The sequence below is a fragment of the Natrix helvetica genome (assembly GCF_964273705.1).
Source record: "Natrix helvetica genome assembly, chromosome: 11".
Taxonomy (NCBI): Eukaryota; Metazoa; Chordata; class Lepidosauria; order Squamata; family Natricidae; genus Natrix; species Natrix helvetica.
The window spans coordinates 19,720,525-19,741,707 of NC_138562.1; the positions used below are offsets into that span (position 1 = coordinate 19,720,525).

The window sequence follows — 21,183 nt, forward strand, 5'->3', positions numbered from 1 at the left end:
AAGAAGAAGAAGGCCTACTAGGAAGGGTCGAGATAAGAACTGGAAAGCATTAGCATTCATCTCATGCACTTCCTTCATTTTAGTGGCAAAGCAGAGGAAACAGGACCTCTCAGTCTCAAAAATGGCAATTATTACATTTCTTCTTCTTCTTCTTCTTTCTTCTTCTTCTTCTTCTTCTTCTTCTTCTTCTTCTTCTTCTTCTCCTTCTCCTTCTCCTCCTCCTCCTCCTCCTCCTCCTCCTCCTCCTCCTCCTCCTCCTCCTCCTCCTCCTCCTCCTCCTCCTCCTCCTCCTCTTCGTATTCTGTATACTGTCTACTTCTAATTCCTGGCCAGGTGAATCCCTGTGGGTCAAAATGGGCAAACCTTCTGTGGCTAGGAAGAAAAAAAACCACCCAGGTCCCAGAAGATCATTCACGAAAGATGTTGAGGAGCTGCAGACTTGAGGAAGATCTTCTAGAGGAACACCTCCATTCTGTCTCTTTGCAACAAGCTTCCACACCAACTCAGCCAACCCAAGAACGCGTCCCTCGCTCAATTTGCGTGTGTTTTGTCTCTTCACATTTTTCAGCTTTATCTTGCAATCTGCTTGACTTTGCCCTTCCTGGCTGCATCGCAATGCATCCGCTGTTGTAGCAAAAGAGCTTGCAGTTGCAACTTTCCCCTTCCAGCAGCTAACAGCTGGAATGCAAAGATGATCTCCAACCGGACTTTTTCGGAGTCAGTTCCACTCTTGCTAAAGGGCAGCTATCAAAAAATAATTCTGCCAGTGGGAAGCCCAAGGCAGCTCCTCTCCCATCTCAGAGGACAGGTAACTCAATTTGCAACCTTTTGGTTAGTGGCAGTTCGAATCTATGACAGCACTGAATTTTTAAAAAAACTTACAACTGTTCCTTGCACTTACGACCGTTGCAACAGCCCCAGGGCCCCACGATCAAAATGTGGGCGCTTGGCAACTTGAAAAAAATGTTCATCAGTCATTTTTTTCCATGCCTTCGTAACTTTGAATGGTCACTAATGAGCTGTTGTAAGGCGAGGATGGACCTGTAATCAGGCCGACTCGGTTAATCATAAAACCAGAAGAATAGAGATGGAAGGGACCACGGAGGTCTTCTAGTCCAACCCCCCCCCCAGCTCAAGCAGGAGACCCTATACCAGCAGGAAGAAGCAAGCGTGCCATTGGCTGCTTTCTCTTCATCCCTTCCTGAGGGATCCGTGCTAATTCGCAAGAGAACCGAAAGCTGTGAATCCAGAGGAATCAAAATCCTCTGAAATCTGAGCACCTTTGCATAAATATCTCCTACAGAAAGGCCACAGAGGGGGATTCTCACAATCTCAAAGTAGAAGGCGGCAATTCTCACACTCGTTTTCCCCGATTCCCTGAAAGAAAGAAAGAAGAAATAGAAGTGCAAATGATTGTTTGGCCATTCTCGCTCGCTTGCAATTCAAGAAACCGAGTCTGCTTTCCCCTCCCACTCAATAAATTAAGAAACACGTTTTTAAAGCAAAACGAGAACGGAAGGAGGTAGGGGCGTTTTTGGGAGTTTTGGTTTTCCCCCCCCTGCATTTCCTCTCTCAACTGGGTTTTGCACTCAGGAACCTTCTTCACGCTGGGTGGTGACCCATCCCATGCCAGGAGCGTATAATCTTAGGACGAGACGGGTGGGTGGGTGGATTGGTGGGAGCAATATCAGAAGTCCTGGAAAAGTTTCTTTGGGTGACTTTTCTGACATCTGTTTTGGAGCAAATCTTCGGCGGCCATGAGCAGCATGCAAAATAGTCTTTTTGAACGAGGGGGGGGGAATATATAGCTGGGCTGTTTGTTGTTTTTTAAATCTTTTCTTTCCTGCAACAGAGAAGCGAAAGAGGCGCGATTCCTCCCCAAACGAAAGAGCGAGGAAGCACGAGAGACGCGGCTGAAAACTTTCCTGAGTGGGGTTTGAGGGTTCAGGCCAGCACGGAGGAACGGCGACCCATCTCTTCCCGGAGACTTTCGTCCGTTTGCTTCAATAACCTCCGGACCAATTTTTCTAGATCTTTTCTGGATTTCAGCTCTTCTTCCAGACACTGCTTCATTCGTTTGTTCTCCTGCAGCGGGGGAAGAGAAAAAGGACAGCCGTGTGCGCCCATTATGAAAACACCTCCAGTTCTCCTTCCGTAAACTGTTTTAGGGGTACAGGCAGTCCTCACCTAACGACTGCAATTGAGCCTCAAATTTCCACAATGGCTAGGGGTGTTTCGCCCCATTTGACGGACCTTTTTGCTACGGTTGTTAAACGACTCACGGCCGTTGTTAAGGAAATCATACAGTCCTTAAGTGAATCTGAATCAGTCGGTTTCCCCCACCGCCTTGGCTTGTCCGAAGGCAGCTGGGAAGGTTACACATTTTATTTATTTTATTTATGAGCAAACATAACCTTAGCACAAGCGTGATCCCAGGACAGAAGTGGACTGAACCAGTAGTGATTTGGCGGCCTGGGTCACTGGAACTGACACCCTGAACTGGTTCTCCTACGGGGCCGCCATCTTGATTTTCCGTATATGCACAAATTTATTCCCCCCCCCTTTTTTTTAAACATTTTGTGAAGCGGAGCAAACCGAACTGGCAGTAATGTAACAACTCACCAAAACCTTGGACAGTGCAATGGCAATAAACACAAACCAGTTGCTGTGAGCATGGGGACGCGGTAAAAGTTGTACGTGTGAATAACTGGCTTAAGTTAGCTTTTTCAGCGCTGTTGTAATTTTGAATTCGCTAAACGGCTGGCTGTAAGTTGAGGATTGCCTGCATCTGGTAGGAATGATGCCCACTTGATGGTGGAAACTTATGGGTTTACCGGTTTTGCAGCTGCTGGGTTTAAGCAGGAACCGCCCCCCCCCCCCAATACCAGGCTGAAGACCCTCTTCCTGAAACAGGGAGCCTCCCAGAAATCAGCTCCCAAGTTTCTCATGATAGTTACACTTCCTCACGTTTTAAACCTCTCTTAAACCACTGCAATGGTAGACCAACCCAAGAAGTATTCAAATCCACGGCTGAATAAGAGTTTGCACCCACGGCAGACGCCAGACTGTTTCCATCACGCAACAATTAACCGAAGGCACGTTTTCCACCCGGTTCATGGCTGCCATGAGGATTAGAAACCCAATCCAAAACCTCGCAAGATTAGTTTTTCTCGCTATGTACGGTACCTGCATACATCCGAACTAGACTGTGTTGTTTCTCTGTGTCATATAATATATGTGGGTGTAATGCATAATTTTGTACGCATTTATTTTCTCGTGTTTATGTAGTGTCTATAGGCGGTGGCAATCCTTGGACAACGGCAGGCAACGAAATTTCCTTTTCACGTTTGCCGATTAGGCTGCATTCAAAGTGAATTAAGTTATTCTAAGTTCAATCATCTTTTAAAACAAAAACCAAAAACAACCCAGTAGATTGGATTATGGAGCCTGCAACTGTAATCTGCAATCTTTTTTTTTTTTTTTTTGCAGAACTGTTTATAAAGGCTGGTGCAATCATTTTGGATTACCTGCTTCAGTTCTTTGACTTCATCTTTTAGCGCGTAGACAGTATCCACCAGGCTCCTAGGAAACAGCAGAAAAAGGCATAATAATAATAATAATAATAACAACAACAACAACAACAACAACAACAACAACAACAACAACAACAACAACAACAATCATAGACATCGCAATACCAGGTGATAGCAGGGTCGAGGAGAAGGAACATGAAAAAGTCACGAAATACCAGGACTTAAAAATTGAAATTCAGCAATTATGGCACAAACCAGCAGTGGTAATTCCAGTGGTAATTGGCACACTGGGTGCTATTCCAAAAGCACTGGAATTACATTTAAAACAGTTAAAACTTGACAAAATCACCATCAGTCAAATGCAAAAGGCTGCACTGCTTGGATCTGCACGTATATTACGAAAATACGTTACGACGTCCTAGGCCCCTGGGTGGGGCCCGACTAGTAATCAATGCCAAATCTGGCGAAACAACTGGCCACTGTGATACAATCGTATAATAATAATAATAATAATAATAATAATAATAATAATAATAATAATAATAATAATAATAATAATAATAATAATAATAATAATAATAATAATAATAATAATAATTCATTTTTATATTTTTACATCAACAAATTGCAGCTTCCTGCAATAACATCAGCAGAACTGCAAAAAACTGTGCTATTCGGAACATCTTATATTTTAAGAAGGTCCTTGGTTGACACCTAGGACGCCGGCAGCAAACCGTATCAACCATTAGCACCAGTCACTGGTATTTGTGATGCATTTTTGAATGCGTTTCATGTTTAATGAATAAAGTATATATAATTCATCCCATTGTTTAATTATTATTAATAATTGGGTCGTCAGCAGAAGACTCCCTACGAGGGAAGGAAGTCCTCAAAGAAACCTCAAAGAGGAATGGAGATTTTCCCCCACTTGGTTTTGCTGCAGCTTCTTCGTAGGTTCGGCTCGGGGTCTCACTCACTTCTCCTCGGCCACGGTCTGCCCGTTGCTCCTCACTTCCTCAATGATTAGTTTCTCCTCTTCCGGAAGTAGAACCTGGGGCACTGAATCTTTGCGGCACCCTGAGGACGAGAGGGGAGAAGTCAGCGAAGGGGCTTCATTTGGTGCCCCTGAGAACCGAGAAGGTTGGGGTGCAATTTTGCCTCCATGAGGCTGACGCCAGTTTAGTCGAGTGGTGAAGACACAAAGGCTGGGAGATGGTGAATTCTAGTCTCACCGTAGGCATGAAAACTGGCTGGGTGACTATGGGCCAATCACTAGAGAGGGTGAGTTCTAGTTTCATCTTTGGCATAAAAGATGGTTGGGTGACTTTGGGCCAATCCCCAGGAGATGATGAGTGCTAGTCCTGCCTTAGCATGAAAGCCAGCTGGATGACTTTGGGAGTTGTAGTTCCACCTTAAGGCATCATAGAGGGATAACTGACCTTGGACCAGTCACCAGGAGAGATGAATTCTAATCCTGCCTTAGCATGAAAACTAGCTAAGTGACTTTGGGAGTTCTAGTTCCATCTCAGACACAAGAGATTGTTGAATGTCTTTGGGCCAATCACCAGGTGAGTTCTAATCCTGCCTTAGCATGAAAGCCAACTGGGTGACTTTGGGAGTTATAGTCCCACCTTAAGGCACCAGAGAGGGTTGGCTGACCTTGGGCCAATCACCAGGAGATGGTGAGTTCTAGTCCCACCTTAGGCACAAAAGACTCTTGGGTGACTTTGGGCCAATCACCAGGAGACTGTGAGTTCTAGTCTCATCTTAGCCATGAAAGCCAACCGGTTGATTTTGGGCCTGCCCTTTTCTCTCAGCCCAAACCTACTTTACAGGAGCTGTTGTTGTGGAGAAAACAGGAGAAAAGCTCGTAGGATACTTTCCCCGCCTTGAGTCATTGTAAAAGTAATAAAAACCGGGATATAGCGAAGTGCAAAAATAAAATAAAATAAAAATGTCACAGATAACCTGCAACGCCCCCCTGGCTGAGCGAAGCCCGAATCAACGTCTCCGAGATGCACTGATTTATAGCTGCCAGCTCAGTGCCACCGATACGAGACTCGCGCTTCTTTTTGTGGCTTCAGAAGAAGTGAAATATAACATTTATTTATAGAAAACCGCCAGGCTGATTCTTTTCTTTTCTGAAACGCACAGCAGATTGAACGATAAAAGCCCCAAAGTGACGGGAGCCTTGGGAGATTAGCATCTCGGGAGGCCAAGAGGGTAAGAAGGAACCGAAGACAAAAGCATCTCGTTGCAAACTTCTCATTGTTTCCTTCACTTTCATCTCGCTATCTCAAAAGTCAGCGTTATTTCAAAGGCTTTGACTCCTCCACGCTAGGCTAGATTTCTCTATTGCTTTTCGAAAGGAGAAAGCAAAACGGCTGGGGTCCTCGACTTACGACCGCCATCCAGCCCAACAGTGAGGTTGCTAAGTGAGACATTTGTTCAGGGAGTTTCGCCCCCGTTTTACGGGGGGCCCCTCGCCACCTTCGCGAAGCGAATCCCTGCGTTTGGGAAAGGAGCAACACGGTCGTTCAGTGAATCTGGCTTGTCGGAAGGTCGCAAAAGGGGAATCGCCTGACCCCGGGATGCCGCAACCGTCATAAATACGAATCAGTTGCCGAGGGTCTAAATTTGCGTTGCACGACCACAGGGATGTTACAAGGGCCGTTAAGTGTGTAAAAGGGCCATAAGTCCCTGTTTTCAGGGACTGTTTGAATGTTGTAAGTCAAGGACTATCTGTGTTAGAAAGGATCCAATGGGAAGTGGCTTTGCATTCAGCCTAGGAAAAAGGCCTTTTTTCTTGGTGGGGTAAATGCAATTGACATTGGAGCAAAGACACAGCGAGGAGAAAAGTTGTTGCCAGAGGGGTTAGAATCCAGTATGACAGGCTGACTCTGCCCACAGCCTGCAGTTTGATCTTGACAGGCTCCTTCCGAGGTCAAAAAATGAGGAGTCAGATTGTTGGGAGCAATAGGCTGACTCTGTAAACCACCCACAGTGCTATAAATGATTATGGGGCAGTATAGAAATCTGAGGGCCATGGCTATTGCTCCATGCCTGAGAGAAGGAGGGTTAATTGATGTTGTTATCTAGGTTTGGGTCATGAAATGCCTGCAAGAAAACAACTAAGCTCAGAAGGTACCAATGAGTCCCCAGTCCTCCTCCTCCCTCCCTCCCTCCCAGCACGGATGGTGTTACTTAGCTGGGTCATGAAATGCCTGCAAGAAAACAACCCCTCTCTGAGAGCAACGAGAAGCGAAACGCATTCAAAGAAAGTCCAGTTGCCTCCTGAAAAAGCACCTTTGGGACATCCAGGATCTGGATGACTAAGAATCGCTACAGACTTTAAGATGGGTGAACGTCAATCCCCAGAATTCCTCAGCCAGCACAGCTCTGGAGTAAGTGGTGAAAGAAATCCCAGCTTTCTCTGACTTCGGACACCAGGGAGGTGCCTCCTATGTTTGACCTGACACATGAGACATTGGCCGTGATCTTGAACCCCTTTGAGCAACCTGGTTTGGCTTCAAACCAGTGGTAGGATTCAGCCGGTTCGCACCGATTCGAGAGAACTGGTTGTTAACTCTCTAAGCAGTTGGGAGAACCGGTTGTTGGAAGAAATCTCCTTTTGTTTTTCCCCCCACTTTACAGGGCTAATTATGTAAGGAAGGCAGGAAGGAAAGATTCTGGCGTTGTTTCCAGCCTAATCTTTATTGCCCTGCTTAGAGAAACTGCCCCTCCGGTTAACCCTGATTCCATTGTCACAGCTAAGGCGAAGCGCCCATCGACGTGAGTGGTGTTGAGTTGGCCACGCCTATCCAGTCACATGACCACCAAGCCCCGCCTACCCAGATGGTCATTAGGGCAGAGAACCGGTTGTTAAATTCAGTGGTGAAATTCAATTTTTTCCGCTACCGGTTCTGTGGGTGTGGCTTGGTGGGCGTGGCAGGGGAAGGATACTGCAAAATCCCCATTCCCACCTCACTCTGGGGCCAGCCAGAGGTGGCATTTGCCGGTTCTTCAAACTACTCAAAATTTCCTGCTGAATTTCACCCCTGGTTAAATTATTTGAATCCCACCACTGCTTCAAAGCACTCACCTGAAGTGACAGTCTGCTGTAAACTCGCTCCTGCGCAGTAGGCCTCAATCACCTTCAGGATCTGAGCGTCTTCTTCTAAGGCAACCGTGCCTGGAAAATCAAATGAGTGTTAAGGAGAGACTCTGGATTTACTCTAGAACAAGGATCTCCAAAGTGGGCAACCTTAAGGCTTGTGGACTTCAACTCCCAGAATCCCTCAAGAAGCGTGGAGTTGAAGTCCACAAGTCTTAAAGTTGCCCACTTTGGAGACCTCTGCTCTCCATCTTCATTTTTTGTAGAAGGAGGGCCACCTTCTTTGGTTTTTGTCCATTAGCCTGTTTTTAAGTGTTGAGTCCTTCAAGCCTTATCAGATGTATGGTGAGGCAATTGACCACTAGTTAATCATTGACCAGGGAATGGTCATTATCTATCGAGAATCTTCACTGTGTCTCATTGTCATCTTGTGTGTCCTTTCTCCACAACAGATCTTGAGGGTCTCCTTCGCCTTCCTTTTGCAGGACCTTTGATGGTATGAGCCGTGGTGGGGCATTGGTACTAGAGGCCTGACTAATAGAAGATAGACTGGAAATATTAATTCTCCTGATGTAGAAATTAAAGTAAACTCTTCAGGGAATGCCTTTCCTGGGGCGGTGCTCATCTCCATTTCAAAGCCAAAGAGCCAGCGCTGTCCGAAGACGTCTCCGTGGTCATGTGGCTGGCATATGTAAATGCTGAAGGCGCACGGAACGCTGTTACCTTCTCACCAAAGGTGGTTCCTATTTTTCTACTTACATTGTTTTTACATGCTTTCGAACTGCTAGGTTGGCAGAAGCTGGGACAAGGAACGGGAGCTCACTCCGTTACGCGGCGCTAGGGATTCGAACTGCCGACCTTTCTGATCGACAAGCTCAGTGTCTTAGCCCCTGAGCCACTGCATCCCTACATCATTAAGAAAATCAATTATAATTCTGTAATTACACAAAGGAACCGTGCCGCCAGCTTACTTTTTCTAATCACAAATTCTTCATCCGATGGCTTTCTCTCCGTTTTCCTTTTGGGCAGGAACTTCTTCATCGTCTTTGGACTCTTGCTGGCATCCTGTCGAGATAGAACCATCGATTAAGACAGGGGTCCCCAAACTTGGGAACTTTAAGACTTGTGGACTTCAACTCCCAGAATTCCCTACGTCCCAGGTGGAAAAACAAAATCTCCACTCGTGATGCATCTGAACTTCCATTGCTTAACCGAGGACCGAAGTCAAATATTTGTGAGTTTGCAGAGTAAATACACCAGGGACAAGCCATTGTATTGATGGGTGACATGTTTGGGCGCACGACCCAAAGGGAGATTGGGCTAATCTGATAGTCATAAATTGTGTTTAGCCTACAACACACAACGTCCTTCTTCTTCTGAGCCATTGGCCCAGCTACCAACCATAAAGATGTTGCATCTTTTCCGTGATTGACCATCCCCTAAATGCAATGCCTTGAATTCCAGCATGGAAGATCCGGCAAGCAAATAGCTGTGAAAGGATTTAGAGCTGAACTTGTAAGTCAGCCACTCAGGAGGGATTGAGATGAGAATGTCCTGACCCAGCTCCTCAAACACGACAAACCCTCTGAAGTTAGCTCAAAGATTTCTTTATTAGGAGTGCCAGCAACCCCAGCAAAAAAAGGTTTCTCTCTCACTGCAGCCTAACAAGTCTGTCCATCTGGAAGATGGAATAGTTGTCGGCCACATCTATTCATCCCCACTGCCTGCCTTTTATCCCCAGAGCTAGGGTGGGGCTTTGTTAGGAGCCATGGCTCTTCCTTCCGAAGAACCAGCCCATAGATTTCCACTGCTCTCCTCTCCTCTGCCTTCTGCACATCCGCATATCAGGCACTGGACCCAGCTGTTCTTCCTCTTCCTCATCAGCCACCTCCAGACCTGGGGGCTGTTAACTCTCCATCTGAGGGTTGACAGACGGCCCAAGCTCTGCCTCTTTCTTTCTCTCTCTCTCTGCCAGCTCCATTCCCTCTTTCTCCTCGGAGTTCTCAGGTTGCCTTGATGCTGATCCTGACTTCCATACTTCCTCACCTCCTCTGATTTGGTTGCTGGAGGGGATGGCAGCTGACAGGCCACAACAGAGAGCTTACTGTACACTCTCCAGAGAAACTCTTGATGTTGTTTTAGTATAAAACAGGACAAAGAGAAAAACTGGGACAGACCTCAAAGATCCGGAGACACTGTAAGAAATCTAGGAAACCCTCTTTATAGTATAGGTGGAACTTCAGAAATCTTGAAAACCTGTCCCAGTTTTTCCCTGTCCCATCTTATGGTTAAAATTTCTCTCTATCTCTGTCTCTCTCTGTGTGTCTGTCTCTGTCTCTCTCCCTCTTTGAGCTTCTTTCTCACACTTCCTTCCACTTCTAGATTCCATAATCTCTTCTCCAAGTCTCTCCCCCCCCCACCCCGCTGATGGCTCATTCCTACCTTCTCCAAATCCCTTTACAGAACGCCTCCCCATAATATATGATGGATTGTTTCATGTTTGGTTTTGAACAAGTGCGTGATTGGTTGCCCGAATAAATAAGCCAGGGGTGTCCAAACTTGGAAACTTTAAGACTTGTGGACTTCAACTCCCAGAATTCCCCAGCCAGCTTTGCTGGCTGGGGAATTCTGGGAGTTGAAGTCCACAAGTCTTAAAGTTTCCAAGTTTGGACACCCCTGAAATAAGCCCTGAGTCACATCTCTGCTTGACTACTGAGTCAATGTGCATGTAGCCAGATTTCACAAACAAACAGCCCTGGAAATGAGCTTTGGGGAAATGTGACCTCAAACCCAGCGCAGAAACTGGGGGGAAAACCCTGCTTGTGCATGAAAACATGTCGGTACCTTGCAAGGGAACGTGTGGTGGAGAGGTTTCTTGCCTTACCTTTAAGATGTAGGACATCCGCTGGGAAGGAGCATGAAAGAAAGAAAAAGTGAGCATGAAAAGAGGAATATGGCCATCAAACTACCTCCATAAAGAACTTGCTTTAAAGCTTACGATATTCATACTAGACACAAATCACAGGAGATTTAGGGTTTATTCTCCTCTAGTTTTTGAATCCCAACAAGAATATTGTAACTACACAGATAATCCTCGACTTATGACCACAATTGAGCCCCAAATTTCTGTTGTTAAGTGAGACAATTGCTAAGTGAACTTTGCCCCGTTTTATGACCGACCTTGCTACAGTGGTTAAGGGAATCACGGCAGTTGTTCAATTAGTGACGCGGTTCTTGTGACTCTGGCTTCCTCCGTAGATGTTGCTCGTCAGACGGTCGCAAAAGGGGACCCCGGGACACTGCAACCGTCATAAATAGGAACCAGTTGCCAAGCGTCCGAATTTTGATCACATGACCATGGGGATGATCACGTCACTTTTTTCAGCGCCGTTGTAAGCTTTGAACAGTCATTAAATGAACTGCTGTAAGTTGAGGACTGCCTATATTGTTCTGTGCGTGGCAATGGGTCTGGAGTCTCCTAATCTTGAATGGTTAGATAACTAATCCAAGTTTTGTCACATTGATTATCAGAATCTGCTTGTCATGCCTGCAAGCCATCTTTTCTTTTTGGACTTCAGGCCTGCCATATTTTCTACTGTGGGAAAATGGCAGGGGGGGATTATATGGAGTCCGGTGATGTGCAGCCATAATAACATTCTTCTTAGAAAGCCAAGGTCATCTTTGTCTCTGCACCTAGCTGGAACTGGATGCGTGGAATCTGTCTTCGTGGCAATGGAAGATTGGACCATGGGATGGACTTGTGGGTGTTGGGGCAGGATCTTGAACTTTCAACTGGGTGGGAAAAACTGGAAGCTTTCACATTCGGGTTTTCCCAGATGTGCCAACATGACATCTCTAATAAATTGGAACTTTGAGGAAACCCAAGCCTTGGAGTTTTATTTCGTTGAGGGTGTTTTTTGAACCCCTGACACTGCCTCTTACCCACATGGGTTTTTGTGGGGAGCAGGGGGCTAGGATACACCCTCCCCCAAAAAATCAGATTTGTAAACTGCCCTTCAGGGTCCTTCTGGGAAGTTCTCATCTCTTACAACAATCCTGCCTAACCTAACATTTAAGCGACTTCCAGCGGTTGCGTTCCAATGTTCTTCTCGTTGACTTCTTTCAGAGATAGAATGTCTTGAGAAGATCGTCTCCAGAAATCCATCCAGGACCAGGACTAAAATAGTTGAGTTGAGTATGAGAAATGTCAGTAGGGTGGTGGGATAAAGGTATTTCCCCCTCCTCCGATATGCATCAGGTGAAAACAAGAGGCCAAACCTGTGATAGCAGAGAAGTAAATCTCATCTTGATTTGATTTGTGCAGAAAAATGAGTCACGAAAGCAAAGGGAAAAAAAAGAGTGATTTTGTTTAAAATTACGGAGTTTGGGGTGTGTGATACAAGTTTCCTTGCTGATGCAAATCACTGCTCACCCCCGTTTCCTGTGGGCCTAAATTTGCATAGCGTTGTGTTTTGACAAGGCATGGATTGATGACAATTCAATGGAAGAGAAGAATGGGCTAGCTCCATAAATAAATCTACCTTCCCGGAGCAGAAATTTTAAAAGCAGTTTTACTGACAGGGATCCCAGGTTTTGTGGGATTAATGAAAAAAACAGGTCAAAAGATGTTGAGGGAAGATTTGAAACCGGGAGGGGGTTCAAATGAGCAAAATTGCAGCGTTGAGGAAGCTTAGATGGGACTGGGAAATTAGCAGCGTGTTTGAAAAATCTTTCTCTCCTACAACTCTGGAACAGAAAAGAATCTTTATTTAACTTCTAACCTCTGTCTCCCCAGAAAACAAAACACGAGGAAATTTGTTGTTGTTAGTTGCAAAGTCGTGTCTGACCCATTGCAACCCCATGGACAACATTCCTCCAGGCCTTCCTGTCCTCTACCATCCTCTGGAGTCCATTTAAGATCATGCCGGCTGCTTCAGTGACTCCATCCAGCCACCTTCTTCTCTCTCGTCCTTCTTCTTCTCTTGCCCTCCATCGTTCCCAGCATGAGGCTCTTCTCCAGGGAGTCCTTCTTCCTTCTCATCAGGTGGCCAAAGCCTTTGAGTTTCCTCTTCAGGATCTGGCCTTCTAAAGAGCAGTCAGGGTGGATCTCCTCTAGGACTGACCGGTTGGATGGCCTTGCAGTCCAAGGGACTCGATGCAGGAGTCTCCTCCAGCCCCAGAGTTCAAAGGCCTCCATTCTTTGGCGCTCAGCCTTCCTTATGGTCCAACCTTCACAGCCGTCCATCGCAACTGGGAAAACCACAGCCTTGGCTATACGCACTTTTGTTGGCAGGGTGATGGCTCTGCTCTTTAGGATGCTGTCTAGATTTGCCATAGCAAATTCTCACCAGAATTAATTTGATTAATTCCTAATTCAACTCAGAATTAATTCTTAAGTCTGTCAATTAAACAAGACAATTCATTTCCCAACCAAACTGCAGAATTTATTTCTAAATGAGCATGTGTTTGATGGAAGGAGAGAAGGACCACCACGATGGAGTAAACGTGGTTTCCTCTGGCAGGGAGTGCCAAAGCTTGCAAGCTAAGTCCAACTTCCTAAATTCCATCCAACTCTGTGGAAACTTGTGGTTCCACATGGCTACGTTTCCACCCACGTGAAGTCCCGCTGCTCAATCTGGAATGTTTCGTCACAGAATTAAGGACCATGACATCAAATTGTCACGAGGAAACCCAAGAAAGACTCTCATGCAAAGGTCATACAACATTACCTCTTTGTAGCTGAGGGCCACTGAGGGCCTGAGAGGAGGTGCTGGGCGGAGGCAACTCAAGGTCCAGGGTTTAAGGATCGGAGGGGGTTCCAGTGGGCCACGGAATTGTCCAGTAGAGCTAAAAGTCTGATTTATAAAAAAGACAGTCCACTGAGTTCCTTGTTTTCAACCCGCCTGATCACCTCAAAGCTCCTCATCTCTTATTCAGCTTGTGGTTTTCAGCCAGCCACGTGGAACCCCCATTGATGGCTTCCAAGCACCTTTGGATGAAACCACCGCAAAAGGACAGCAAAATCCTAATTTTCCCCCTCTCAGAAAGACGGTTCGGAATGGGCGAAGGAGGCCCTTGGAGGGTTCCAGCTGGGAAGGAGTGAATGGTGTGGCCCGAACCCTACAGCCGTAATGGCGAACCTAGGCCATGCATGCCACAAGTGGTACAGAGTCCTCTCTGCGAGCACGCAAGCTGTCGCCCCAGCTCAACTCCACCGCAGATGCACGGACGCCTCCCACCGGCCAGGTGATTTTCAGGTCTCTGCCGTGCATGCGCAGGGGAGGGGGAATGCAGGAGATGCTTGCGCATATGCGGGGGGGGGGTTGCACACAGATGTGACGGGGCGGGGGTGGCGTTTCTGCTCCAAGAGAGGCCACAGGGAGCCCTACTAGGCTCAAAACGGGGCACGGGGGAGGGGATCACGTGTGCATGCGCAGGGGGAGGCGTGGGAGGCACATGTGCGCATTGCATTATTTTGTCGGCACGCAACAACAGAAAGGTTAGCCATCCCTGCCCCAGAGACATAGTTGGGCCCCCTTGAAAGGGAAAGAAGAAAACAGGACATTATGTTTTCTCCAATTGTCCCCTAAGATTGGGCTCAAGGTAGATACGGGCATGGCCTGCAAGGAAGAACTCTCTGCTTGATTTAGGTGTGGAGTTACTCACCGAATGGGACCCCCAAGATTGGGTTTTTGAGAGGGTACCACTGAAAGTGGATCCTCTGGTCAGCCTTTGGAGGTGGTCAAGCCACTCGTGCAAATCTTGGCCGCTACTGCAATGTACCGTCAGCCGGTCTCCCAAGCTCCCTGCGAGAAGAAGAAAATTGTCGAATTGAAGGCTGGCTCAGAGCATGGGACAGAAAGAAGGGCAACATGGGGTGAGTGCAGATATAGGTGGGCTTCCTGCCATGAGGAAGCCCCCCATTCACCAATCTTCAAATGTTCCAGATGGTTCAGATCAGGGGTCCCCAACCTTTCAGATCTCAGGGACTGCTAAATTCATAATTTTAAATCCCGCGGACCACCAATAAGATCTGCCTAATGACCGGCTGGGTGGGCGTGGCTGAGTGGTCATGTGACAGGGTGGGCATGGCCAACTGGATGTCACTCACGTCAAGGGGCGCCTCGCCAGCCTCTACTTGCCCCTCCCCTCCCAGCCACTCCTCGCCTCCGGGCTCCTTAAAGCCCCAATAGGAAGCCATTGCTGGAGCTAAGCAGCCGCCATGAGAAAGAGTTGGCAAAAGAGCTCAGTTCAAATTGGATCTGACCAAGAAGGAGGCTCAGCAGAAGCACCTCACTGAGGACTAGGAGCATAGGTTTTCCAAGCAGAGGGAAGACCTGCGGGAGTGCAAGGCCAGGTGCCGGCGCCTGGAGGCTCAGCGGGTTAAGATGGTCAGCCAGTTCCAGGCCATGATGCAGTCCCACTGGAACGAGGCCCTCCGTCTCTTCACCACCAGCGGCTCTTCCCTCCAGCCTTCACCCAAAGCCCCCCACCAGGAGGCTGAAGGAGACCCCAAGTCAGAATTTCTGCCCCTCCCCCCCATAAAAAGACCCTGAAAGAGGAGACTCTCTGCAGCAACACAAGCGTTCATTGCACATATCTGTCCCAGGGGATGTAGTTTGAGGACCCTGATTTAGTGCAATATAAAAAATACAAATAAGTTTTCTGCGGACCACCAAAATTTTCTCACAGACCACCAGTTGGTGACCGCTGGTTTAGATTTTATTTCCCCAAATTGCCACCCTCAGGACCTCTAGAAATCCTCAAAATTATAGCCACGGGTCATTGAACAGGGACCAGGTTAAGGAAGATGTTATTAGATCAATCCAGGAGGATCAATCCAGAAGGGTCTCAGGGTGTTTAGATGCCACCTCCAAGTGTGGAAGCAATTCACTGCTGAGAGTCATCTTTCTGTGAAGCCACAAAGGTGGACTAATGTTATCTTCACGTCCTGATTGTGGACTTCTCTAAGGTATCCAATTGCCCAATAATTCTGGGCTTGAAAGGACTTTGATCCGAACCAACCCCCATCAACCATGACTCCATAAATCAGTTTTTCTCAATCTTGGCAAACCCTAAGACATATGGACTTCAACTCCCAGAATTCCCCTGCTGGTACAGCTGCCTGGGGAATTCTGGGAATTGAAAGGCAGACATGTTAGAGTTTGCTAAGATAGGAAAACATGGTTGACTGGCCGGGGCACAGCTGTGTCCTCTGTAGCTTTTTTGTCCTTCATCAATTGCCTATCAAGCTCAATCAATCCCAGCATTTTAAAGATGGCCTAATGAAACTTTTATAGGGGGCTAATAACATTTATTTATAAATACGATTGATTATTAATGCATTCTCCTGGACACTCATCAATTTCTAATCTTAGTTTGATGGTTTGTACTCAACATGGGACGATACCCTTATCTTTGGATAAAATTAACCTAAGAACATGATCGCCAGCGTCCGATGACGGACAAAACACAAGAAGGAGAATCTAAGATCACTGACCTGAGATTTCAAAAGTGTGACTATTTCCTTCCAGATCTTCTGATTTGGTCACCAGCATTCCTATTAAAGGGAGTCTCCCCTGCTCCCCCAAAAGGAGGAGGGGAAAAAGGATATGACAATTATTCTAAGCAATGTTGATCAAATGTGAAAATGACATTTTAAAAAATTAAAATGTCGATTAAAAAAATAAAATAAAATCGTGATTTGTAGCTTAAACCTGCACCACATCCCAAGCTAGAAATGGCAAGGGAAAAAGTCTCCTTAGCTTGATTTCAGATGGCATATTTTCACAATCGGGGGAGAGACATCCCTTTCAGTCTGAAAAAAAAGTTAATTTTTGCAGCTATGCACTACACATATCCTAGAAGCATTTGAAACGTGGATTTACAAGCGGCTGTCATGGATAAGCTGGCTTGCCAAAATCAGAAACGGGGAGGCGATAAGCCAAAGGAAATCGTCAAAGCCATTAGAAAAGCGAAAGTTAGAATATTTCGGACATGGGATGCGACACCTGGAAAAATACGCCATATTTCACTTAATCCACCAGGGAAAGATTGAAGGCAAAAGAGGTCCAGGTAGAAGAAGAACATCAGGGCTTCAAAATCTAAGGGACCAGTTTGGACAAAACTCAGCAGAACTTTTTCGTGCGGCTGTTGATAAAAGTAGGATGGCCAATATGATCACCAATGTCCGATGATGGATATGGAAGAAGAAGGAGAAGGAGGAGGAGGAGGAGAAGGCGAAGATGAAGGAGAAGGAGGAGGAGGAGGAGGAGGAGGAGGAGGAGGAGGAGGAGGAGGAGGAGGAGAAGGAGAAGATACATCCCACTCACCTTGTACACGAATCCACTCATGCAAGGACTGGCTGAGAGCATCAACAGAACGCTTGGAAACAGCATGAGGTATCTTTCTTCTTTCTCCTGGGACCAAGGAAGAGAGGCACCTTGCGTGAACAATTGTGGAAAGCACCATTTCTGCAATCCCTCCCCGTCTCTTGATGCTCGTTACATCACAATGTGTGTGATAACCGGGACTGGAAGCTTCTTCAGATAGAGCTTCTGCAGCCTCCATGTAGGTTGAACCAAGAAGAGGACAATGGAAGACCATGGAAAAAGCATCATGGTTCGTCTTGTTCTCACCTCACTCCCTCCATATTGGACCATGGCTTGGGACATATAAAGGACGCTGCCCATGGACCGGATGTCTTCTCCTTCCCAACCTTGGATGGTTTCTGAAAGGATCTGCAGTTCCAGTTGCTTCCTCTTCCTCATCTCTTGACATTGCGACTGTCAAACAAAGGTTGGGTTACAAGGGGGAACATAGATCAGGCCAAGTTGTTTGTGCATTGGAGAAAGGACTGCTATCTTATGGTATACAAGACAATGAATCATTATCTTCTTTTAATGCGGGGTGGAATCTGGGCAACCAAATGAGCTGAGTGTTTACTGGCCGGATGCCCTTCCCTGTTGCCAATACAGAGTTTCATTCAGCAGATATATTCTCATTGTGCCCAGAGAGAGAAATATCTGCCTCTACATGCATAAATATGTATACGTGACTTACAACCCACTGGTCCTTGTGTGTATGGTCATCCCAGAGTCCCCAAGGTCCACATCAATGGTGGGTTCCTACTGGTTCGGCCCGGTTTGGCCAAACCAGTAGTAGCTAGGTCGCTGGAACTGGCAGCAAGCCAAGCCTGCCACGCCCCCATCTTGTTCTTTGGTCGCCATCTTGTTTTTTGCTTCTGCGCATATTTTCATTTTACTGCACACGCACACGCAAGGCGCATCCCTGAGTGAACTGGCAGTCGCGGCTGCCGCAACCCACCACTGGTCCACATGGTCAACATCTGGACGCCTGGCAACTGACATAGGCGTTTGTGACATTCCAGGCGTCACAAATCAATGCTGTTTGCAACCTCCCCACAATGCTTCCAACAAGCAAAGTCAATGGAAGATGCCGGATTTGTTGAATAACCGTGTGGTTTGCTTAACAACTGGCAAAAGGGTAATTCAACTGGGCCAGCAACGGAGATGCTGGTTCCAACTGCGGTCAAGAACTACCTGGATACGCATCCGAATCTTATTTCCGATCTCTGCTATCATTTTCATAGGGAAACATCGGATCCCAGATGCTTTTAAGTCAAGAGCTAGAGCTTCGTCAATGCTTCCATTTCAATGATTCTTCAACCTGCTTTCGCAAATATTTTCTCCCTCCCTCCTTCCTTGGCCTCGTTTCTTCCCCTCTCATCCAAAAACGTCCCTCCTTTAATGGAGGAGAACAAAAAGCTGATGCTTGTACCTTGGGCCTTACAAGGGGAAACAACAGAAAATGAAATAAAACCACTTTCTCAACAAAAATAATAATCAAAAATCAAAAACACACTTGGAATCTTGCTTTGGACAACAGCGCCCCCTGGAGGGTATTTAATGGCTGCCCGGAGACCTACCACAAGGGACTTGAAGGTTCCTATGGCTTTCAAAACGTCTTCGTGATCAGGATGTGCTTCCTGGGGAGGGAAAGGTAGATAAATTAGAGGAAGAGAAACCTTTCCCCCCGCTTCTCAAAATACTAGAACCAGAAGGAGCGATGGTTAGAAAGATGTGTTAGTGCAATAAGTGAGGTTGTTGTTAGTTGCAAAGTTGTGTCCAACCCATTGCGACCTCATGGACAACGTTCCTTGAGGCCCTCCTGTCCTCTACCATCCTCTGGAGTCCCTTTAGGCTCATGCCTTCTGCTTAGGTGACTCCATCCAGCCACCTCCTTCTCTGCCGTCCCTTTCTTATTTTGCCCTCCATCTTTCCCAGCATGAGGCTCTTCTCCAGGGAGTCCTTCCTTCTCATTAGGTGGCCAAAGCCTCATCAGGATCTGGCCTTCTAAAGAGCAGTCGGGGTTGATCTCCTCTAGGACTGACCGGTTTGATCGCCTTGCAGTCCAAGGGACTCACAGGAGTCTCCTCCAGCACCAGAGTCCAAAGGCCTCCATTCTTTGGTACAATGGGTCCAAGAGGAGGCTAGAGAAAGAGGCTCCTTCCAGGAACCCACCTACTAGGATGTAGACCCAGGAAGAACCTTGGTGACCCCAGAGAATCGTGGAAAAAAGCCAAACACTAAGCCTTAGAAGAAGAGTCCGTCATTGGAACAATGGTGGAACCAACCGAGATGGATGATTAGTCTTCCCTAAAAGCTCACCTCCATGTGTCTCTCAAGTTCCTGCAGAAGGGCAATGTATTTGTCCAGCCGTGTGAATGGTTTGCTGAGACTTGTGGTCAAGGTCAATATCCCAGAGGAGCTCATCCCTTGGTTCTCCATGAACTTCTCCAATTCATCGCTGGAAGAGAAGCATCCGTGATGATAGAGAAGCAGACCAGCCCACTGGACATGTCTTCTCTTTCCCCAGGGCAGGGTTTGGGGCGTTCTTATTTTTACCTGTGATGGGTCAAGACGTTGACCGCAGAGGGGTGGTTAGTGCAATAAGTGAGGTACAGAGACGCAAATTGGGGCATCAGGCTTAGGAAGCAACCTCCCACTCTTTGCTGGTGTTCGGGGAGTCTGTAAGAGACACACGCAGGTCAAAGGTTGGAGAAATGAAGCTGTTGGTTGGCATTTAAAACATTAGTTTTATCTGAGCCAAGAAGAACAGAGACTGAGGGAAAATAACTTCCCTGCCATTTATTTAGAAATGTCTATTCAGTCTCAATCTGTACAGGTACTCTTTGAGTCCTTGACTTAAAGGTAAAGACTGGCACATCTGTGCCAGTCATTCCCGTCTCTAGGGGGCAGTGCTCATCTCCGTTTCAAAGCCGAAGAGGCAGCGCTATCTGAAGACGTCTCCGTGGTCATGTGGCCGGCATGACTAAATGCTGAAGGCACACGAAAGCTCTGTTCCCTTCCCACCAAAGGCGGTCCCTATTCTCTACTTACACTTTTTATGTGCTTTCGAACTGCTAGGTTGGCAGAAGCTGGGACAAGTAACGGGGGCTCACTCCATTACGCGGCACTAGGGATTCAAACCGCCGAACTGCCGACCTTTCTGATCGACCAGCTCAGCATCTTAGCCCCTGAGCCACAGCGTCCCTTGATTATACTATACATAGAGATCTATAGTCTGTCCCAATCTCTACAGGTAGTATTCGACTTACGACAGTTTATTTAGTGACCGTTCACAATTATCACGGCACCGAAAAAGGGGACTTGCAACCGTTGCAACGTCTCCGTGGTCATATGATCAAAATTCGGACGGTGGACCACGGGCTCATGTTTTAGGATGGTTGCAATCCCCCCCGAAGGTCACCTTTTGTGGCCTTCTGGCAAGGAATGGCAGCGATTATCTTAACAACTGGCAAGGAAGGTCGCAAAATAGGGCAAAAGCCTCTCCTGGAGAACACCTTCAGGACTGACCTGGCGCACTCTTCCAGCGTCTGGTTGAGCATCTGTTGAAAGTTGCAGATCTCCTCCACGTTTCCAAGCAGAGCGGTGATGTCCGTAGTGCTCAGCCTAGAAATATACGCATCATGGAAAGGGAAGAGAATCTCGCCTTAAGAGGCACGTTGAAGGTTAAAGGTCTACGGAGATTCTCCGTCAGGAGTGGGTTTCGTCTCCCGTTGCAACCGGTACGCTGCAACGGGAGCCAGGCATGCACCTTGGGCACGCGCGCTGCACATTCCTGGGCGCCCACTGCCTGCGAGGCTCCAGCTGCTCGTTAGAGCATCGCAAAGGCGGTGTACGCTATGTGTGCATGCACAGATGATCCGTTTCCTTCAAATGCAGGTAAGGAACGAGGGCAGGCTCTCCAAAGCCCCGTTCCGGTACGGTGGCTGCTGCTTCCGGGAGGAACCGGTACTCGTGTACCGGGGCGTATTGTCTGCAACCCACCACTGTTCTCCGTCCTCCAGGTCATGGTTGTCCCAAAGGTGCTTTTTCTTCAAAAGGACTTCCTGTTTTTTTCTTTGAAGTCATTTCGCTTCTCAATCCAAGAAGCTTCCTCAGCTCTGAGAGAAGGTGAAGCAGCTTCCGGGGGAAGCTGAGGAAGCTTCTT

General features: G+C 47.2%; 1 protein-coding gene across 3 annotated transcripts in view; it reads right to left on the reverse strand.

The window, feature by feature from the left end:
- The window catches only part of ARHGEF6 (Rac/Cdc42 guanine nucleotide exchange factor 6), a 39,313-nt gene continuing 18,130 nt past the window's right edge, over nt 1–21,183 (reverse strand). For all 3 annotated transcript variants that reach the window (XM_081963802.1, XM_081963801.1, XM_081963803.1), the window contains 15 exons: nt 20,547–20,642; nt 19,575–19,697; nt 19,338–19,476; nt 18,596–18,655; nt 17,286–17,432; nt 16,980–17,066; nt 16,148–16,226; nt 14,314–14,453; nt 13,377–13,502; nt 10,532–10,552; nt 8,619–8,712; nt 7,636–7,725; nt 4,511–4,610; nt 3,528–3,582; nt 1–2,085 (listed from right to left, as the gene is read on the reverse strand). In XM_081963802.1, the coding sequence (XP_081819928.1) occupies nt 1,945–2,085; nt 3,528–3,582; nt 4,511–4,610; nt 7,636–7,725; nt 8,619–8,712; nt 10,532–10,552; nt 13,377–13,502; nt 14,314–14,453; nt 16,148–16,226; nt 16,980–17,066; nt 17,286–17,432; nt 18,596–18,655; nt 19,338–19,476; nt 19,575–19,697; nt 20,547–20,642 (1,498 nt within the window). In that variant the 3' untranslated portion in view covers nt 1–1,944. The remainder of the gene's footprint in view (nt 2,086–3,527; nt 3,583–4,510; nt 4,611–7,635; nt 7,726–8,618; nt 8,713–10,531; nt 10,553–13,376; nt 13,503–14,313; nt 14,454–16,147; nt 16,227–16,979; nt 17,067–17,285; nt 17,433–18,595; nt 18,656–19,337; nt 19,477–19,574; nt 19,698–20,546; nt 20,643–21,183) is intronic.